We start from the raw sequence: 20661 nt of genomic DNA, 5'->3' as shown, positions 1-20661 counted from the left end.
ATCACCACCACCACCATCACCATTAGAAATTCTATCCCTTCTTTCCTGCTGTTTGCCTAGTCTCATCTTGAGCTGGAAGTCCCTCTCTGATAGAATAATAACAACAATAATAATACATGATAATAATGATGTCCCAGATGAGTTTTTAATCTGTTTACAAAACTAGTCGGAGGGAGAACTCATTTTTTTTTCATTCCCAAAAGCCAACTTTCGTAATGATGCCTACCACCTGGCACAAGCCAAGCAATGTATAGGAACGCAAGATGTGCCTCTTTATGTCCTGCAAGCCGCGGAGCCAAGAATGCCTTTGCCATTTGCCATCATGCAAAGCACGCAAAGCGGCCCGTTTGTTCCCTCAACCCAACAACAGTCGTAAATCTCGATGGGCAAAATAAATCTGCCCTGCAATTCTCCGAGTTTGATATCCTGATCTTTTCTGTATGGAACGCCTAGGCTTGAAGCAACTGCTGGACCTCATCCAGGGACATTCCTTTCCAGAATCGGATCTTCCGCAACCAAGATGTCCACAGCGGAGGCAGAGCATTCTGGGGGAAAAGGGGTGGCGTTGCTCACATTGGGTCAACCCAGTGTTCCTTGTCAAGATATCTCTCAATTAATTCTTCTGAAGACCCAATGATGCTTGGACTCAAGATATGAAACAGATAGAGAGCTTTGGAGCATCCCTGGATCCTGTTACAGTGACAAATTTAGGTCAACTCTGTAAAGCTATTCAGATGAGAAGACCGCATCAAAGAACTGCAAAATTAAGACTTCCAGATTGGGTTGTTTCCTCTTTACATCACACAAATTGGCTATGATGGGCAGAGGACTTTACCCAAACATCTGAAGAGGCAGCACAGTTTATTTTATTTAAGACTTTCTTTTATTTAAGCTATCTTGTTGTTGTTCATTCGTTCAGTCGTCTCCGACTCTTCGTGACCTCATGGACCAGCCTACGCCAGAGCTCCCTGTCGGCCGTCACCACCCCCAGGGTCTCCTTCAAGGTCAGTCCAGTCACTTCAAGGATGCCATCCATCCATCTTGCCCTTGGTCGGCCCCTCTTCCTTTTGCCTTCCACTTTCCCCAGCATCATTGTCTTCTCTAGGCTTTCCTGTCTCCTCAGGATGTGGCCAAAGTACTTCAACTTTGTCTCTAGTATCTTTCCCTCCAGTGAGCTTTAGTCGGGCTTTCTTTCCTGGAGGATGGACTGGTTGGATCTTCTCGCAGTCCAAGGCACTCTCAGCACTTTCCTCCAACACCACAGCTCAAAAGCATCGATCTTCCTTCTCTCAGCCTTCCCTAAGGTCCAGCTCTCACATCCGTAGGTGACTACAGGGAAGACCATGGCTTTGACTAGGCGGATCTTTGTTGCCAGTCTGATGTCTCTAAGTATATTTGGTTGGTAACTTACATACATGGCTTTTATTTATTTATTTATTTATTTAAAAGTTTTGTATACCGGCCTTCTCACCTCTCTTGAGGGACTCAGACTGGTTTCCAACCATAATATCACATACAGTCAATTTATTTATTTATTGTGTCATCAGCAACCATACCTTTGTGTTACAATTCTAACAGAACAAAACAAACACACAGATTAAAAAGAAGAAAAAACACACAGATTTTGCAAACTTGGTAGTTGGTTAAATGTCCTTTGACCAGTACTTGGCCCCTTGGAGTGCCTCTGGTGTTGCCGCAAGAAGGTCCTCCCTTGTGCATGTGGCAGGGCTCAGGGTGTATTGCAGCAGGTGGTCAGTGGTTTCCTCTTCTCCCCACTCGCATGTCAAGGATTCCACTTTGTGGCCCCATTTCTGAAGGTTGGCTCTGCATCTCATGGTGCCAGAGCGCAGTCTGTTCAGCGCCTTCCAAGTCGCCCAGTCTTCTGTGTGCCCAGGGGAGAGTCTCTCATCTGGTATCACCCACAGATTGAGGTGCTGGGTTTGGGCCTGCCACTTTTGGATTCTCGCTTGCTGAGGTGTTCCAGCGAGTGTCTCTGTAGATCTAAGAAAACAATGTCTTGATTTCAGTCGTTGACGTGCTGGCTGATACCTAAACAAGGGATGAGCTGGAGATGTCTCTGCCTTGGTCCTTTCACTATTGGCTGCTACTTCCCGGCGGATGTCAGGTGGTGCAATACCGGCTAAGCAGTGTAATTTCTCCAGTGGTGTAGGGCGCAGACACCACGAGATAATGTGGCATGTCTCATTAAGAGCCACATCCACTGTTTTGGCGTGGTGAGATGTGTTCCACACTGGGCATGCATACTCATACAGTCAATAAAACATCATAATTCATATTACAGTAAAACATTAAAGCAGCAATTACAATCAATAACTATAATGGTCAGTCATCGCACTAAAATCGTTGCTCCTCATCCTCCATCCATATCTCAGGGTATTGGCTCACTCGTCGAATGCCTGTCTCCATAGCCACGTCTTCACCTGTTTCCTAAATGTCAGGATAGACGGGGCGGTTCTGATCTCCAGTGGGAGAGAGTTCCAGAGTCACGGGGCCACCACCGAGAAGGCCCTGTCCCTTAAATAAAATAAACTATGCGAGGCCGGTGGGACCGAGAGCAGGGCCCCTCCAGACGATCTTAATAATCTTGATGGTTCATAGGGGAGAATACGTTCGGAGAGGTAAACAGGACCGGAGTTGTTTAGGGCTTTATAGGTCAAGACCAGCACTTTGAATTGTGCTCGGAAGCTAATCGGCAGCCAGTGGAGCTGGCGTAACAGCGGAGTGGTGTGCTCCCTGTACCCGTAAGTAGTCTGGCTGCCGGGCGTTGGACTAGCTGCAGCTTCCGGGCAGTCTTCAGAGGCAACCCCACGTAGAGAGCATTGTAGTAGTCTAAACGGGATGTATCCAAAGTGTGGACCACCCTGGCCAAGTCAGACTTCCCAAAGTACGGGTGCAGCTGGTGCACAAGTTTTAATTGTGCAAAAGCTCCCCTGACCACCGCCAAAACCTTTTAAGAACACAATAACTCTTCAGAATCAACCTAAAGGGCATTAGACTAAAGTAACCCCGTTGAAGGGCTCCTTAGGGCTTCAAATGTGATGGCCTTCATCTTGAATTCGGAATGGAATTCGATCAGGGCCAATATGGATTTGCCTCTCTGATATTACGGGTCCTGGTTTGTCTCAGATCTGGCCAGCGTTGTGATTTCACCTTTTTTTGCATCCATCCCAGTTCTCAAAAGACTCAAAACATCCATTCTAGTTCAAGTAAAGACCAAAACAACCACCCGATTCATTGCTCCTTTGCTTCTAACGCATATCTATGGCATTCCTCAGAATGCTGTTTTGTTATGATCATAATCATTCCTCCCAAAACTAGGACTTGAGGCAAATTTCCAAATTTTCTGAATATGAAGAGGTCTGCTGGTGATAGCTTTGTTGGATAGCTATGCATTAATGCTCATTAGCAATTTCCTGGTTTCTGCTGAGAACTTAATAAGCACCATTCCAGAGATTAATATTTTCAGCACATTCTGAAAGTCCTCGACTTCCAAGGTTTAAAAGGCTCCCAAGTACTATTTTTAATGAATCACTACTTTGAATAGAATATTACTGTTATTATCTAATCAACACCCAACAAATATTGTGGCTTTCTTGGGGGAAAAGCTCTTAACGTGCCGTTGTGTCCAATTTTTTTAAATGGATGCATTTTCAAATTGTATTGAATTCTACTGATATATGGATTCTATTTTTGTTAATGTTTTGGTGCTATACAAGATTTTATTTTTTGAGTCCTAGGCCACTGGAGTCTTAGGGCTGGGGATAGAAATAAATCCATTAATAATAATAATAACAATAATAATGTTATGTACAGTTCTGGTTGACAGTCAGTGTGGAACTACAAGTTGAGAAGACATGAATTCAAATGGCGATGTGCGGGGCTGGATGAATGCAAAGCTGGGGTGAAAATGGCTGGAAGAAACATTAACAACCTCCGATATGCAGATGACACCACTCTGATGGCCGAAAGCGAGGAGGAGCTGAGGAGCCTTCTCATCAAGGTGAAAGAAGAAAGCGCAAAAGCCGGGTTGCAGCTAAACATCAAAAAAACCAAGATGATGGCAACAAGAATGATTGACAACTGGGAAATAGAGGGAGAAAACGTGGAGGCCGTGACAGGGTTTGTATTTCTAGGCGCAAAGGTGAGTGCAGATGCAGACTGTGGCCAGGAAATCAGGAGACGCTTCCTTCTTGGGAGGAGAGCAATGTCCAGTCTCCATAAAATAGTGAAGAGCAGAGACATCACACTGGCAACCAAGATCCACTGCCTAGTCCAAGCCATGGTCTTCCCTGGAGTCACCTACGGATGTGAGAGCTGGACCTTCGGGAAGGCTGAGCGAAGGAAGAGAGATGCTTTTGAGCTGTGGTGTTGGAGGAAAGTTCTGAGAGTGCTTTGGACTGCGAGAAGATCCAACCAGTCCATCCTCCAGGAAATAAAGCCCGGCTGCTCACTGGAGGGAAGGAGACTAGAGACAAAATGGAAGTCCTTTGGCCACATCATGAGGAGACAGCAAAGCCTAGAGAAGACAATGATGCTGGGGAAAGTGGAAGGCAAAAGGAAGAGGGGCCGACCAAGGGCAAGATGGATGGATGGCATCCTTGAAGTGACTGGACTGACCTTGAGGGAGCTGGGGGTGGTAACGGCCGACAGGGAGCTCTGGCGTGGGCTGGTCCATGAGGTCACGAAGAGTCGGAGACAACTGAACGAATGAACAACAACAACACTCATTGATGGAAGCATACAGATTCATCCTGGACAAGTCACATTCTCTCAAGAAATCCATACAAGGAAACCCTTGATAGCAATGTAATGGTTTGGATATGGAATCGTGACTCTAGGAAATCCCTACTCGGCCATGTAAACCCAATGAGGAGGATGTTGGAAAAGTCCCACTCTCTTGACCTTAGTGGAAGGCAATGGCAACCTTCCTCTGAAGGTATCTTGCTAAGAAAACTCCAGGAGAGCCTTTGAGGCACATGCTAACAACATTTGTAACATGAGGCATAGTTTGTAGTTTGAGCAGTTTGTAGAGAGGCCTGACGTGTAGTTTGATGTCTGGTGATGGCTTGAGTGTCAGACTACAACTCTAGAGGAGAGCGTTCAGTTCTCCATTTGACCATGGAAACCCATTGGGTGAGTTGCACACCCTAAGCACCCCATGAAGAGAGCCTCCATAAACTGGAAATGACTTGAAGGTACACAACAACATCAAAGTTTGTAATGTGTATGGACGCTATCTGGTGCAGTGGTTTGAGGGTTGTGTTGAAGTGGAGACCAGGGTTGGAATCAAGGCTCAGCCATGGAAGTCTATGGAGAAAGCTGGTCATAGAATTGCTATGGAGGTCTAGAGACATGTCCTCCTAATATATGAACCATTTCTCTTTAATTTTCCTCATTTTATCTTCCTTCATAACCTCACCGGTTGCAATTGCAATAATTTCTGATTGGACCTGGTCAAACAAATAATTATTCCCATTAATCATATCCCATTTTTTGGCATCTTTTCATCCCCAAGTTATTACAGCCTTCCCTGCAAGAATCATTGCTTTGAATGTTGTTGTTCATTCGTTCAGTCATCTCCGACTCTTTGTGACCTCCTGGACCAGCCCACGCCAGAGCTCCCTGTCGGCCGTTACCACCCCCAGCTCCCTCAAGGTCAGTCCAGTCACGTCAAGGATGCCATCCATCCATCTTGCTCTTGGTCGGCCCCTCTTCCTTTTGCCTTCCACTTTCCCCAGCATCATTGTCTTCTCCAGGCTTTGTTGTCTCCTCATGATGTGGCATTCAAAGGACTTCAGCTTTGTCTCTAGTCTCCTTTCCTCCAATGAGCTTTAGTTGGGCTTTCTTTCCTGGAGGATGGACTGGTTGGATCTTCTCGCAGTCCAAGGCACGCTCAGAACTTTCCTCCAGCACCACAGCTCAAAAGCATCTCTCTTCCTTCGATCAGCCTTCCCGAAGGTCCAGCTCTCACATCCGTAGGTGACTACAGGGAAGACCATGGCTTTGACTAGGCAATGGATCTTGGTTGCCAGTCTGATGTCTCTACTCTTCACTATTTTATCGAGACTGGACCTTGCTCTCCTCCCAAGAAGGAAGCGTCTTCTGATTTCCTGGCTACAGTCTGCATCTGCACTCATCTTTGCCCCTAGAAATACAAACCCTGTCACGGCCTCCACGTTTTCTCCCTCTATTTCCCAGTTGTCAATCATTCTTGTTGCCATTATCTTGGTTTTTTTTTATGTTTAGCTGCAACCCGGCTTTTGCGCTTTCTTCTTCCACCTTGATTAGAAGGCTCCTCAGCTCCTCCTCGCTTTCGGCCATCAGAGTGGTGTCATCTGCATATCTGAGGTTGTTAATGTTTCTTCCAGCCATTTCCACCCCAGCTTTGCATTCCTCAAGCCCCGCACATCCTCGCATGATGTGTTCTGCATACAAGTTAAAAAGGTTGGGTGAGAGGATGCAGCCTTGCCGGATGCCTTTCCCAATCTGGAACCAGTCTGTTGTTCCGTGGTCAGTTCTGACTGTTGCTACTTGGTCCTTGTACAGATAAATGGACCAGTACAACCAGAGATTGCTTTGAATAGATCCTGATATTTTGGATCAATCTTCCTGCATCCTAATATCCCCATGAACATCAACTCCATATTTATTTGCAGTGGTATCTTAAATATTTTCTCCATTTTACCTGTTACTTGTTCCCAGAATGTTTTTGCCTTTGGGCATTCCCACCACATATGTGCATACCATCCTTTGCTGAAGCCACAGTGCCAACAAGTTGGGCTTTTACCGTTAATCATGTTTGATAACTGTGCTGGGGTACAATACTATTTCCATAAGAATTTCCTTTCCATTTCTTTGAATTTCTCTATCTTGATTTTCCTAGTGGGAAAAATAGGGTTCTGGATCATGTCAAAATTGTATAACACTAAGGTTTCTATTGCATAATATGCAATACAGGGTTAGTCAAAATGCATAGGCCAAACATACATACAATTGTATGTATGTTTGGCCTATGCATTTTGACTAACCCTGTATTATGCATCAAAGAATATCTCAATTTGCAGAAGGGCTGGTTGCTCCAGAGATGCCACTTAACAAAGCTATTGCGAAAGTGCAACTTTTGTGGCAATTATATTACCTAAATATAATATTCCGACAAGGTTCTGGTCAGACTGACCAACAGCCGACAATCCACCCCACTGCCCCCAAATAGATAAGAACTGTACATGGGATAAAGTTTCTCACATGTGTTCAGCTTCAGTGAATTCTTTCAGAAGTTTGTTTTGTTTTGTTTTGTTTTGTGCAGTGGGAATGTATTCATCAAAGCAGACCTATGTTAAAAGTCTTGCCAAATAACCACACATTTTTATTGCATTTTCCAAAGGCCCCGAAGCTGGACTTCACAGTCGTCCACCCCGAAAACTGTCCCACTCATACAGCAGAACAAAGCAGAGAAACATCTCAAGATGCTCAAAAGATTGTTGTTTATGAAAAAAATAGTAATGACGGGTGTAAATAAATAAAGCAACCATCTTTGGTGCATCTGGAGACGTGTCTCCAATTTTGCAGATTGAGGCTTTCATCTGGACTCCAGAATAGACACGTTTCATAAACACTTCCCAAAACAGGCATGAAGAGATGTCCTATAAATTCTGTATTAGAATTAGAATCATAGAATCAAAGAGTTGGAAGAGACCTCCTGGGCCCTCATCCAGTCCAACCCCATTCTGCCAAGAAGCAGGAATATTGCATTCAAAGCACCCCTGACAGATGGCCATCCAGCCTCTGCTTAAAAGCTTCCAAAGAAGGAGCCCCCACCACACTCCGGGGCAGAGAGTTCCACTGCTGAACAGCTCTCACAGTCAGGAAGTTCTTCCTCATGTTCAGGTGGAATCTCCTCTCTTGTAGTTTGAAGGCATTGTTCCATTGCGTCCTAGTCTCCAAGGAAGTAGAAAACAAGCTTGCTCCCTCCTGCCTGTGGCTTCCTCTCACATATTTATACATGGCTATCATGTCTCCTCTCAGCCTTCTCTTCTTCAGGCTAAACATGTCCAGTTCCCTAAGCCGCTCTTCATAGGGCTTGTTCTGCAGACCCTTGATCTGCTCCCTCCTCCTCCCTGTGGCTTCCTCTCACATATTGATACACGGCTATCATATCTCCTCTCAGCCTTCTCTTCTTCAGGCTAAACATGCCCAGTTCCCTAAGCTGCTCCTCGTAGGGCTTGTTCTCCAATTTTGCAGATTGTTCCTGGGTTTCGGCTTCTTCTAGTCGCACAGCAGCCATGAGGCTTTCATCTGGACTCCAGAATAGATAAGTTTCATAAACACTTCCCAAAACAGGCGTGAAGAGATGCCCTATAAATTGTGTACTAGAAAAAAATGGCAGAATTTGTATGCACATGGTCCTCAATCCTAAGTATCCACAGGAAAACCTACTAGGGAAGGAAAAAAATATCCCCAAATATTCATGCAACTTTTATGATTTTCACCCATGTTTACATTAAGACAAAGCCATTTGGGATGGACCAGTTTCCTCCTAGAGTTGGGCATCCAAGAGACTGCTGTAGTTTAATACAGAACGTCTGTTTTGGAGGGATTTATTCCAAACACCAGACTTTTCTCGGGACTGCCTCACACTCATTGGTTTGTGGACGCGATTCTTACGCATAGTTTGTTTTCTCTTGACAATTACTTTAATGACAAATAATGGAAAGGAATGTCGCTCTAATGGCAACTAATGGAACACAATCAATTAAAGGGGTATGGGGTAGAGTAATGTGGAAAAAAGTGCCTTCGACATGTTTTGCATAATAAATGGCAGGCAACGGAGGCAGTGGGAAGGGGAGCCCAGAAGAGCAAAACCAGTCTCACTTATTGGCACGAACCAAAACCTCAAAGCAAAACCAAAGATGCAAGAAAGGAAACCAAAAGGTTTCCAGACAACTCGAAGTGAAAGAAAAAAAGAGAGGTGAACATCCACACTATAGGATTAGACAGGTTTCGGTGGTGACCAGGGGAGCATTTCATAGAATCATAGAATCAAAGAGTTGGAAGAGACCTCGTGGGCCATCCAGTCCAACCCCATTCTGCCAAGAAGCAGGAATATTGCATTCAAATCACCCCTGACAGATGGCCATCCAGCCTCTGCTTAAAAGCTTCCAAAGAAGGAGCCTCCACCACACTCCGGGGCAGAGAGTTCCACTGCTGAACGGCTCTCACAGTCAGGAAGTTCTTCCTCATGTTCAGGTGGAATCTCCTCTCTTGTAGTTTGAAGCCATTGTTCCATTGCGTCCTAGTCTCCAGAAAAGCAGAAAACAAGCTTGCTCCCTCCTCCTCCTCCCTGTGGCTTCCTCTCACATATTTATACATGGCTATCATATCTCCTCTCAGCCTTCTCTTCTTCAGGCTAAACATGCCCAGTTCCCTAAGCCGCTCCTCATAGGGCTTGTTCTCCAGACCCTTGATCATTTTAGTCGCCCTCCTCTGGACACAGTATTCCAGCTTGTCAATATCTCTCTTGAATTGTGGTGCCCAGAATTGGACACAATATTCCAGATGTGGTCTAACCAAAACAGAAGAGGGGTAGCATTACTTCCTTAGATCTAGACACTATGCTCCTATTGATGCAGGCCAACATCCCATTGGCTTTTTTTGCCGCCACATCACATTGTTGGCTCATGTTTAACTTGTTGTCCACGAGGACTCCAAGATCTTTTTCACAAGGTAAAGCTTGTGCGCCAGCTGCGCCCGTACCTTGGGAAGTCTGACTTGGCCACGGTAGTCCACGCTCTGGTTACATCCCGCCTAGACTACTGCAACGCTCTCTATGTGGGGTTGCCTTTGAAGACAGCTCGGAAGCTCCAACTAGTCCAATGCTCGTCAGCCATGATTTGAACAGGAGCGGAGCGCAGGGAGCATACAACCCCCCTGTTGTGCCAACTCCACTGGCTCCCGATCTGCTACCGGGCTGAATTCAAAGTGCTGGCATTGGCCTTTAAAGCCCTAAACGATTCCAGCCCAAGCTACCTATCCGACCGCATCTCTGCCTATGAACCCACCAGGACTTTGAGATCTTCTGGGGAGACCCTGCTCTCGATCCCGCCTGCTTCTCAAGCTCGGCTGGCGGGGACGAGAGATAGGGCCTTCTCGGTGGTGGCCCCTCGGCTGTGGAACGCCCTTCCTACGGACATTAGACTAGCACCATCTCTAATGGTATTCCGCAAAAAAGTGAAGACCTGGCTGTTTGAGCAGGCGTTCGAATAATTAGTGCAATGATTGGTTAATGAACACTGGAATGGAACAATGGATGACGAATCTGGAACGTGTTTTTGATGACGAGACGACAGTGAATGGGTATCGTAGTAACTGTTTATTAATTGTGTAATGTGTTAGGTTGTTACTGTTTCTATACTGTAGCACTGAATTTTTGCTGTTCGTATTTGTTGTGAACCGCTGTGAGTCGCCTTCGGGCTGAGAACAGCGGTATAGAAGTAAGGTAAGGTAAATAAATATAATTCCATCTTAATACATAGGTTTTGTTCTATGGCATCCTGTGATTTGAAGTTCAGGGAAGAGGACTTAAAATAGTTCTCATCCAGAGAGCTCTAGAGGTTCACTAAACTACATATTCCAGTGATTCCATAATATGTCATTATGAGAGTTAAAGTGGAATCATAGTGCTGCAATTGTGTAGTGTGAATGGGTCTAGAGAGAGGGGTTATCAGAAGTGGCATTGAAGCTAGAAGAACCACAGTTACTGGGAATTGTGGGAATCTAAGCTGAATTTCCAAGCTTAGCCCAAGCAGAAACATCTTCACAATGAAGCTGGACAGATTGGTCATGGAGGTCTTCAGGCCTATCTTCTCCATCCCAAGTTGTAACAAGAGGAAATGGGCCTGAAGATGTCATTGTGAAGTTGTTTCATCTTAATGAAGAAAAATCTTCTCAACCAACTTCATAATATAACAACTTGGGATAGACAAGATTAGGCTTGAAGATCTCCATGAAAAATATGTCCACTTTCATTGGAAAGGTGTTTCTTCACAATGAAGAAATACCTTCTGAATGTAACAACTTCCAACGTAATGTAGGAGATGGGCCTGAATACATATCTCCAGCTTTATTGTGAAGATGTTTCATCACAATGACAAAACATCTTCATAATGTAACAACTTCCAATGTAAGAATTTGGGATGGAGCAGATGGGCTTGAAGGCCTCCATGAAAAAATCTGTTGAGCTTCATTGTGAAGGTGTCTCTTCACAATGTAACAACTTCCAATGGAACTACCTGGCATGGACAATATGGGCCTGAAAGCCTCCATGAAAAATCTGTCGAGCTTCATTGTGAAGGTGTCTCTTCACAAAGATGAAATACCTTCACAACATAACAACTTTCAATGTAACCACTTTGGATGGAGAAGATGGGCTTGAAGACCTCCATTAAAAATCTGTTGAGCTTCATTGTGAAGGTGTTCTCTTCACAATGTAACAACTTCCAATGGAATTACTTGGAGTGGACAATATGGGCCTGAAGGCCTCCATGAAAAATCTGTTGAGCTTCATTGTGAAGGTGTCTCTTCACAAATATGAAATACCTTCACAACATAACAACTTTTAATGTAATCACTCTGGATGGAGAAGATGGGCTTGAAGGCCTCCATGAAAAATCTGTTGAGCTTCATTGTGAAGGTGTCTCTTCACAAATATGAAATACCTTCACAACAAAACAACTTTTAATGTAATCACTCTGGATGGAGAAGATGGGCTTGAAGGCCTCCATTAAAAATCTGTTGAGCTTCATTGTGAAGGTGTCTCTTCACCATGTAAAAACTTCCAACGGAACTACTTGGAGTGGACAATATGGGCCTGAAGGCCTCCATGAAAAATCTGTTGAGCTTCATTGAGAAGGTGTCTTTTCACAATGAAGAAATACTTTCAGAATGTAACAGCTTCTTACATAGCCACTTGGGACGGAGGAGATGTGCCTGAAGGCCTCTTCCTCGAGATGTTCCTTACCTGGCAGAGCCTTTGCCCATTTCACTACATGGACCAGCTGTCGTTCTCCGAGTTCATTCAGACTGGTCAGGAGGGCAGCGAAGGAGTCCGGCTGGTTGTTGTCGTGGCCGGCGCACACCACCCCTGGCTCGATGGCCTCCAGGACGTTGAGGAAGATGGGCTGGCACTCCAGGCCTTCGATGCGAGTCATGGACATCTTGGGCACCTGCTCCTCTGTGGGGCTGGAGGGCCCGGCTCCCTCGGATTCTTCTTGCATCTTCAGGTTGCCCAGCTTCTTCAACTTGCGGGCTGCAGAGAGGGAAGAGAAGAAAGAACAAAATGGTGATGGTGGCTGAAGTGATACTTCCCTTTGAGTGGAAAAGAAAGGTTCAACCCACAGTCACATAACACAGCATTGTTTTGGTTTCTAGGTCTGTTCCTGGGGTTATTTGGGGCTCTGATTCAGATAGACCGCATCAACTCTAGTTTCTCTGATACAGGTGTGCAGAAGGTAACAGGTGTGCAGAAGGTAACTCTAGTTTTTGAGATAGAGAACATATACCATATATGGTATATGTTCTCTATCTCAAAAACTAGAGGGGAAAACTGGTGTCATTTTTGGAATCAGCAGGTCAAATATACCCAGAAAAGGGGCTAATGTTTAAGGCAACTAAATGTGTACTATTGTGTACAAAAAAGTACTCAAAATTTTGTTTTTGTATAGAATTTTTTTCTGTTCACAAAGTGTGTTTCCCATGGAGGAAATAGCATTGTCTATCATGGAAATACGTAGAAAACATGTAGGGGGAATCTTATATGCAACTAGCTGTCGCTTGCCATGCATTGCTGTGGCCCGGTCTGTATCTATGTTCTTTGTGTGTATGTATATGTGTGTTTGCGTATATATATGTGATTTTGCACACGCGTTGTAATGTATTTTTTTGCTTTTTAAGTCTCTTCTGTTGTGTTTTTCAATGTGTTTTATGAGTGATGGTCACTCATTTGTCTGATAGGAGTATTGTGTCCAAATTTGGTGTCAATTCCTCCCGTTGTTTTTTGAGTTCTGTTAATCCCACAAATGAACATTACATTTTTATTTATATAGATATGTCTCTTTTTCCAAGGTATTTTGTAATGTTTGAATATCGGGTGGGGTGGGGGGGGGGGGGGTGGTGGTGGTGGTGAGAAAGTGTTCTGGTTTTCCCATAGTGTGGCCAGCATTGTCCCTTAGGCATTGACATCTCACCCAAACCTATCAACATTATTTCAAATCTATATAAATAAAAATGTCATGTTCGTTTGTGGGATTGTTGTTGTTGTTCATTCGTTCAGTCGTCTCCGACTCTTCGTGACCTCATGGACCAGCCCACGCCAGAGCTCCCTGTCAGCCGTTACCACCCCCAGCTCCCTCAAGGTCAGTCCAGTCACTTCAAGGATGCCATCCATCCACCTTGCCCTTGGTCAGCCCCTCTTCCTTTTGCCTTCCACTTTCCCCAGCATCATTGTCTTCTCTAGGCTTTCCTGTCTCCTCATGATGTGGCCAAAGGACTTCAACTTTGTCTCTAGTATCTTTCCCTCCAGTGAGCAGTCGGGCTTTATTTCCTGGAGGATGGACTGGTTGGATCTTCTCGCAGTCCAAGGGATTAACATAACTCAAAAACCACTGGGCGAATTGACACCAAATTTGGACACAAGACTCCTACTAACCAAAGGAGTGACCATCACTAAAAAAATGATTTTGTCATTTGGGAGTTGCAGTTGATGGGATTTATAGTTCACCTACAACCAAAGAGCATTCTGAACTTCACCAATGATAGAATGGAACCAAACTTGGCACACAAGACTCCCATGACCAACAGAAAACACTAGAAGGGTTTGGTGGGCCTTGAGTTTTGGAGTTGTAGTTCACTTACATTCAGAGAGCGCTGTGGGAATTTTAGTTGCTAGGATTTATAGTTCACCTACAATCAGAGAACATTCTGAACACCAATGATGGAATTGTGCCTTCGATGTGTTTTGTATAATAAATTGCAGACAACGGAGGCATTGGGAAGGGGAGCCCAGAAGAGCCAAACCAGTCTCACTTATTAGCACGAACCACACACAGGACTCCCATGACTAACAGAAAATACTGGAAGGGTTTGGTGGGTGTTGAGTTTTGGAGTTGTAGTTCACCTACATCCAGAGAGCACTGTGGACTCAAACAATGAATGATCTCGACCAAACTTGGCACGAATATTCCATATGCCCAAATATGAACACAGATGGAGTTTGGGGGGAAACAGACTTGACATTTGGGAGTTGTAGTTACTGGGATTTATTGTTCACCTACAATCGAAGAACATTCTGAACCCCACCAAAGAGAGAATTGGGCCAAACTTTCCACACAGAACCCCCATGACCTAGAGAAAATACTGTGTTTTGTGGTGGTCTTTGGCGACCCTTCTGACACCCCCTAGCAACCCCCAGGGTCCCGACCTCCAGGTTGAGAAATGCTGCCTGAAGGCCATCCAGTCCAACTCCCTTCACCAGGGCAAGAAAACATAGTCAATGCCCTCGTGACAAAGAGCCATCCAGCCATAGATATTAGGGCTGGGCGGTTTCGTTTCATTAATTCGTAATTCATTAAAAATTCGTTATTTTTTTTGTTAACGAAGCAATAACGAACCATTCTGGAGCAACTTAAAAACGAAACGAATTTTTCAATTCGTTTCGTAAATGCTTCGTATTTCGTTATGTATTCGTTTCGTTATTGGTTTGAGGTCGTTTCGTTATTATTTCCGCATGTCTGGGGCAAGTTTTAGGGTTGCTGTTTGTTTAATTAGTGAAAAAAAATCATAATATCACACCAACAGTCAACAACAGAGGGAGAGGGAAGCTTCAGAAGTTTTTGTAGCGTATTGCGCGATCGCGGCCGCCATTAACGAATTGATTCGTTATTGTTTTGTAATTTTTTTACCATTTACGAAATTTCGTAAATATCGAACTTTTTTTAAGGAAAATTTCGGAATTCTTTTAAATATCGAAACGCAAAAAACCCCAAAAAACGAATCGAATTTAGAAACAATTTTTTCCGTTGTTACCCAGGCCTAATAGATATCGATAGATATATCTGATTCACATGCACACACACACAGAGAGACATATATGATACTATATATGACAGATATAGTATCCTAGATTTGAAAGGGACCCCTAGAGAATCATAGAATCATAGAATCAAAGAGTTGGAAGAGACCTCCTGGGCCATCATCCAGTCCAACCCCATTCTGCCAAGAAGCAGGAATATTGCATTCAAATCACCCCTGACAGATGGCCATCCAGCCTCTGCTTAAAAGCTTCCAAAGAAGGAGCCTCCACCATACTCCGGGGCAGAGAGTTCCACTGCTGAACGGCTCTCACAGTCAGGAAGTTCTTCCTCATGTTCAGATGGAATCTCCTCTCTTGTAGTTTGAAGCCATTGTTCCGCGTCCTAGTCTCCAGGGAAGCAGAAAACAAGCTTGCTCCCTCCTCCTCCCTGTGGCTTCCTCTCACATATTTATACATGGCTATCATATCTCCTCTCAGCCTTCTCTTCTTCAGGCTAAACATGCCCAGTTCCCCAAGCCGCTCCTCATAGGGCTTGTTCTCCAGACCCTTGATCATTTTAGTTGCCCTCCTCTGGACACATTCCAGCTGGTCAATATCTCTCTTGAATTGTGGTGCCCAGAATTGGACACAATATTCCAGGTGTGGTCTAACCAAAGCGGAATAGAGGGGTAGCATTACTTCCTTAGATCTAGGACAATTATATGTTGCGTGTTCCAGAGTAGGCAAACCAGACAATCTCTACACAACAACACTGACAAAGAAACAACAAGAAATGCTGTTCACCCACAAGCATAAAGAATTACATTAGAAATCAACACTTTCTCATTACTTTATTTTCCAGATCACCAGACTGGGACACAGCAACGCATGGAAAGGAACGACTAGTGTAGAGTAAAAATTCAATTTTATTTCATTGCCCTCTCCTAACATAGATGCAATGGGTCACTTCTTGAACCATATATGCATTAGATCAGTGTTTCTCAACCTGGGGGTCGGGACCCCTGAGGGGGTCGCGGGGGGTGTCAGAAGGGTCCCAAAGACTATCAGAAAAAAGTATTTTCTGTTGGTCATGGGGGTTCTGTGTGGGACGTTTGGTCAATTCTACCATTAGTAGGGTTCAGGTTGTTCTTTGATTGTAGGTGAACTATAAATCCCAGCAACTACAACTCCCAAATGACAAATCTATTTTCCCCAAACTCCACCAGTGTTCACATTTGGGCATATTATTATTCGTGCCAAGTTTGGTCCAGATCTGTCATTGTTTGAGTCCACAATACTCTCTGGATGAAGGTGAACTACAACTCCCAAATTCCAGGTCAATGCCCATCAAATCCAGTATTTTCTGTTGGTCATGGGAATTCTCTGTGCCAAGACTGGTTCAATTCCATCGTTGGTGGAGTTCAAGATGCTCTTTGATTGTAGGTGAACTATAAACCCCAGCAACTACAACTCCCAAATGACAAATCTATTTTCCCCAAACTCCACCAGTGTTCACATTTGGGCATATTGAATATTCGTGCCAAGTTTGGTCCAGATCTGTCATTGTTTGAGTCCACAATACTCTCTGGATGGAGGTGAACTACAACTCCAAAACTCAAGGTTAATGCCCACCAAACCCTTCCAGTATTTTATGTTGGTCGTGGGAATTCTCTGTGCCAAGACTGGTTCAATTCCATCGTTGGTGGAGTTCAAGATGCTCTTTGATTGTAGGTGAACTATAAATCTCAGAAACGACAACTCCGAACCCCACCAGTATTAAAATTTGGGCATATTGAATATTTGGATAACCCGGTGGCGCAGTGGGTTAAAGCACTGAGCTGCTGAGCTTGTTGATCGAAAGGTCGCAGGTTCGATTCCGGGGAGCGGCGTGAGCTTCCGCTGTCAGCCCTAGCTTCTGCCAACCTAGCAGTTCGAAAACATGCAAATGTGAGTAGATCAATAGGTACCGCTCCGGCGGGAAGGTAACGGCGCTCCATGCAGTCATGCCGGCCACATGACCTTGGAGGTGTCTACGGACAACGCTGGCTCTTCGGCTTAGAAATGGAGATGAGCACCACACCCCAGAGTCAGACATGACTGGACTTAATGTCAGGGGACTACCTTTACCTTTACCTTGGATATTTGTGCCAAATTTGGTCCAGTGACTGAAAATACATCCTGCAGATTGGATATTTGCATGACGATTCATAACTAGTGAAATTGCTGTTATGAAGCAGCAACGGAAATAATTTTATGGTTGGGGGGTCACCACAACATGAAGAACTGTGTTAAGGGGTCGCGGCATTCGGAAGGTTGAGAAACACTGCATTAGATGATGATGATGATGATGATGATGATGATACTGGAAATCTACAAGATGGGTTCAAACTCTGGGAACCCAAACAGCATCCAAGGTGTACAGATCTGTAAACAGATCTCTTCTCAGCAGACAGCAACCTTCACATCCCGAGCCCAGCATCCCATTACATAAGCAACCATGAACAAAATACGAGGGAGCCTGTGATTAAGACTCCACATTTCCCTCCAAAACAGCCTGTTTATTGCCTGTATTCTTTTATTATTTATATTCATTTCACGGCAGCTGCGGTAATAATTGGCAGGAGCGTTGCCGCGAAGCCTGCAGAGCCGGATTTGATTTCTCACAGCAGTAAACACACCCCTCCAGCATTTTACATTTGCAGGGATGAAAAGCAGGCGCAAGCAACAAGCAACATCCAAGTTTACAAAGATGCTCTGAGTTATTAATGGAAAGCAACAGTGAGGCGTGGAAAGGATGCAGGAGTTTGCTTTTGCCTGAGCCCACTGGGAAGGGAAAGATTAGGCATGCGAGATTGATACAAAATGTTTCTAAAGTCATTACAAAATTAGAGGGTGCTGGTGTTCGGTCTCTAAAGTGTTTCTAAAGTTGTTGCTCATTCGTTCAGTCTGTGCCGTCCGCCCAGACGCTATAAAAAATAAAACTGTGATGTGCTTCTCTCTATGTCTGAGTGAACTGCAGGTGTCTATATTGAGAAGCTTGAGCTACTCAGCAACTGAGGCTATTACTGGTTTTAAACATCAAAAAAGGATATTTATTTATACAAAGTCCTTGAAGACTTGGCACAGTTCATCAGAGTTGCAAACAAACAGTCAAAAAATGAAACTACAGAGATATTCTTTCTTTTCTTCAGTTACAGAGGTAACTTTCTCTCCAGATGGCAGATAAGATCCTGGAATCTTTACACCCTAACCCTAAGCCGTTGTGGTTAGAAAAAAGCAAGTTTTTTCGCTATGTATAACTTAAGGTTAGTGTTGGGGTTCAGCCTGAATTTGAACCTGATTCTCTGTTTGTACCTCCTGATGCTAATGAAAATATATTTACTGATGCTAATGAAAATGTACTTCTTGATGTCAATACTCCTGAAATTAGTGAGGAAGAAACTTCTGTAGATTTGGAAAACGAAAGTACCAGTGTTCATGAGAATGTTTCAGAGGGAAGCCATGACCTTTCACTCCCTTCTGCACCTGGGAACCTTAATGAGAATAGAAGGGTCCAGATCTGGCAAGACAGAAGTAAATCACTCAGCTTGTGAAGGTCTTCCAGATTAAAAGAAATACAAACAACGGCTTCAAAGCAGGGAGGCGTATCACGAAACCAATTCTTTGGCTTTAAGTGCCTTCCGCCGGGCTGACTTTCTCAGTTCAGGCATCGTTTTAGATTGATGAGTACCTTGGCAGTTCTCCCGGTTTCCCTGGCCATCGTCTTGAAAGATTCCTAGGACACCAAGTATGGTTAGTGGATTGCTAACAGGTTCCAGTATTTTACAGTGTGGCTTTGGGTCTTGATCTTGTTCGTGGACATTCATGTTTGCTGATTTTGCTGTGTCTTTTGATTTTGCATTTTTCCTTTATCTTGCAATCATTTTTCTTCAATAAAAAAGGATTGTTTTTTCACAGTCAAGTGTGGTGGATAGTTATCTTAGGGCCTTGTTACCTGCTCTGGATTGCAACAGTTAGTTCTGGAGACAAAGCAGTGAAGACTCTCTCTAGAACTATATAACTCAATCTTCTCAATTAAGCTTATCTATCTATAATATCTCAATATAGCTCAATACACAATATATAGTGTATCTATAGCATAATATAACTTACTCAATTTAGTTTTTGCAATGGTTTTCCCAGAGCTACCTGCCTGACCATCAGCACATCTGAAGTCTGATTCCAAAATGGAGAGCTCTTCCCTGGGAGAAAAGGCGGTCCCTAGACCCAAAAAGATACCTTTCTGGACCAATAGCAGCAAAGGAGGCCTGCAGACTGGCTTTGCAGACTCTGATACCTTTAGGGCTCTTGCAAAGCAGCTCTGGGAGAAAATGCAAGAGGGAGCACCTCAAGCAACTGTAAAGTAAGGCAAATCAGACTCCTGGGAGACGGAACACAGTCGTTTCCGACTCTTCGTGACTTCATGGACCAGTCCACGCCAGAGCTCCTTGTTAGCCATCACCGTCATGCTTCTAAAGTACTGTTAGCAAAAATTTCATTACTTTAATGAGAGTAATGTTTTTCTTTTTGCTTTTTTGTTATAGTAATTGCACAAATGGGGAAACTTCGGGGGCTCCTTTCTCCCTCATTTTTAGAGCTATTGGAATAAAACATCTTGGAATGATAGAACACATTGACCCATCAGAATGTTTCACTTATCCACTGAGTTGTGGAGACTTTTCAAAGTTTTTTTTAATGTTATAATGTACAGAAAAATCACAAAGTTAAAAATTTGGCATTATAGTAAATTTCCTTTGATGAGAAGCTGGCCACTTTGGAGTGCTTCTGGTGTCCATTGTGCTCCAACTGCATTGTAGTTGGTCATCTGTGGTTTGCTCTTGTCCACACTCACATACCGTGGGCTCCACTTTGTGGCCCCATTTCTGAAGGTTGGCTCTGCATCCCGTGTTCAACTCCTTCCAAGTCACCCAGTCTTCTGTGTGCCCAGGAGGGAGTCTCTCATTTGGTATCAGCTATTGACTGAGATTCTGGGTTTCAGCCTGCCACTTTTGGACTCTTGCTTGCTGAGGTGTTCTTGTGAGTATCTCTGTAGATCTTTGGAAGCTATTTTTTATTTAAGGCGTTGGCATGCTGGCTGATAACCGAGCAGAGGATGGACTGGAGATGTCAATGTCTTGGTCCTTTCACTATTGGTTGCTACTTTCCGGCGGATGTCAGGTGGTGCAACACCAGCTAAACAGTGTAATTTCTCCAGTGGCGTAGGACATAGACATCCTGTGATAATGCAGCATGTCTCATTAGGAGCCAAAACCATTGTTTTAATGTGGTGAGATGTATTCCACACTGGGCACACATACTCAGCAGCGGAATAGCAAAGCACAAGGCAGATGTCTTCACTGTGTCTTGTTGTGATCCCCAGGTTGTGCCAGTCAGCTTTCGTATGATACTGTTTCTAGCGCCCACTTTTTTGCTTGATGTTTAGGCAGTGCTTAGAATCATAGAATCATAGAATCTAAGAGTTGAAAGAGGCTTCATGGGCCATCCAGTCCAACCTCATTCTGCCAAGAAGCAGGAAT

At 44.2% G+C, this 20661-nt stretch overlaps 1 protein-coding gene across 1 annotated transcript in view; it reads right to left on the bottom strand.

Moving 5' to 3' along the window:
- Window positions 1–20661, bottom strand: part of AR (androgen receptor) — a 246371-nt gene that overhangs the window by 20856 nt on the left and 204854 nt on the right. The window contains exon 4 of the mRNA XM_060755993.2: window positions 12038–12325. Within this exon, the coding sequence (XP_060611976.2) occupies window positions 12038–12325 (288 nt within the window). The remainder of the gene's footprint in view (window positions 1–12037; window positions 12326–20661) is intronic.

The sequence above is a fragment of the Anolis sagrei genome, chromosome 10 (assembly GCF_037176765.1).
Source record: "Anolis sagrei isolate rAnoSag1 chromosome 10, rAnoSag1.mat, whole genome shotgun sequence".
NCBI classification, from domain to species: domain Eukaryota; kingdom Metazoa; phylum Chordata; class Lepidosauria; order Squamata; family Dactyloidae; genus Anolis; species Anolis sagrei.
Note: the sequence above shows the minus strand (reverse complement) of the source record. Positions and strands in the feature narration are given on the sequence as shown.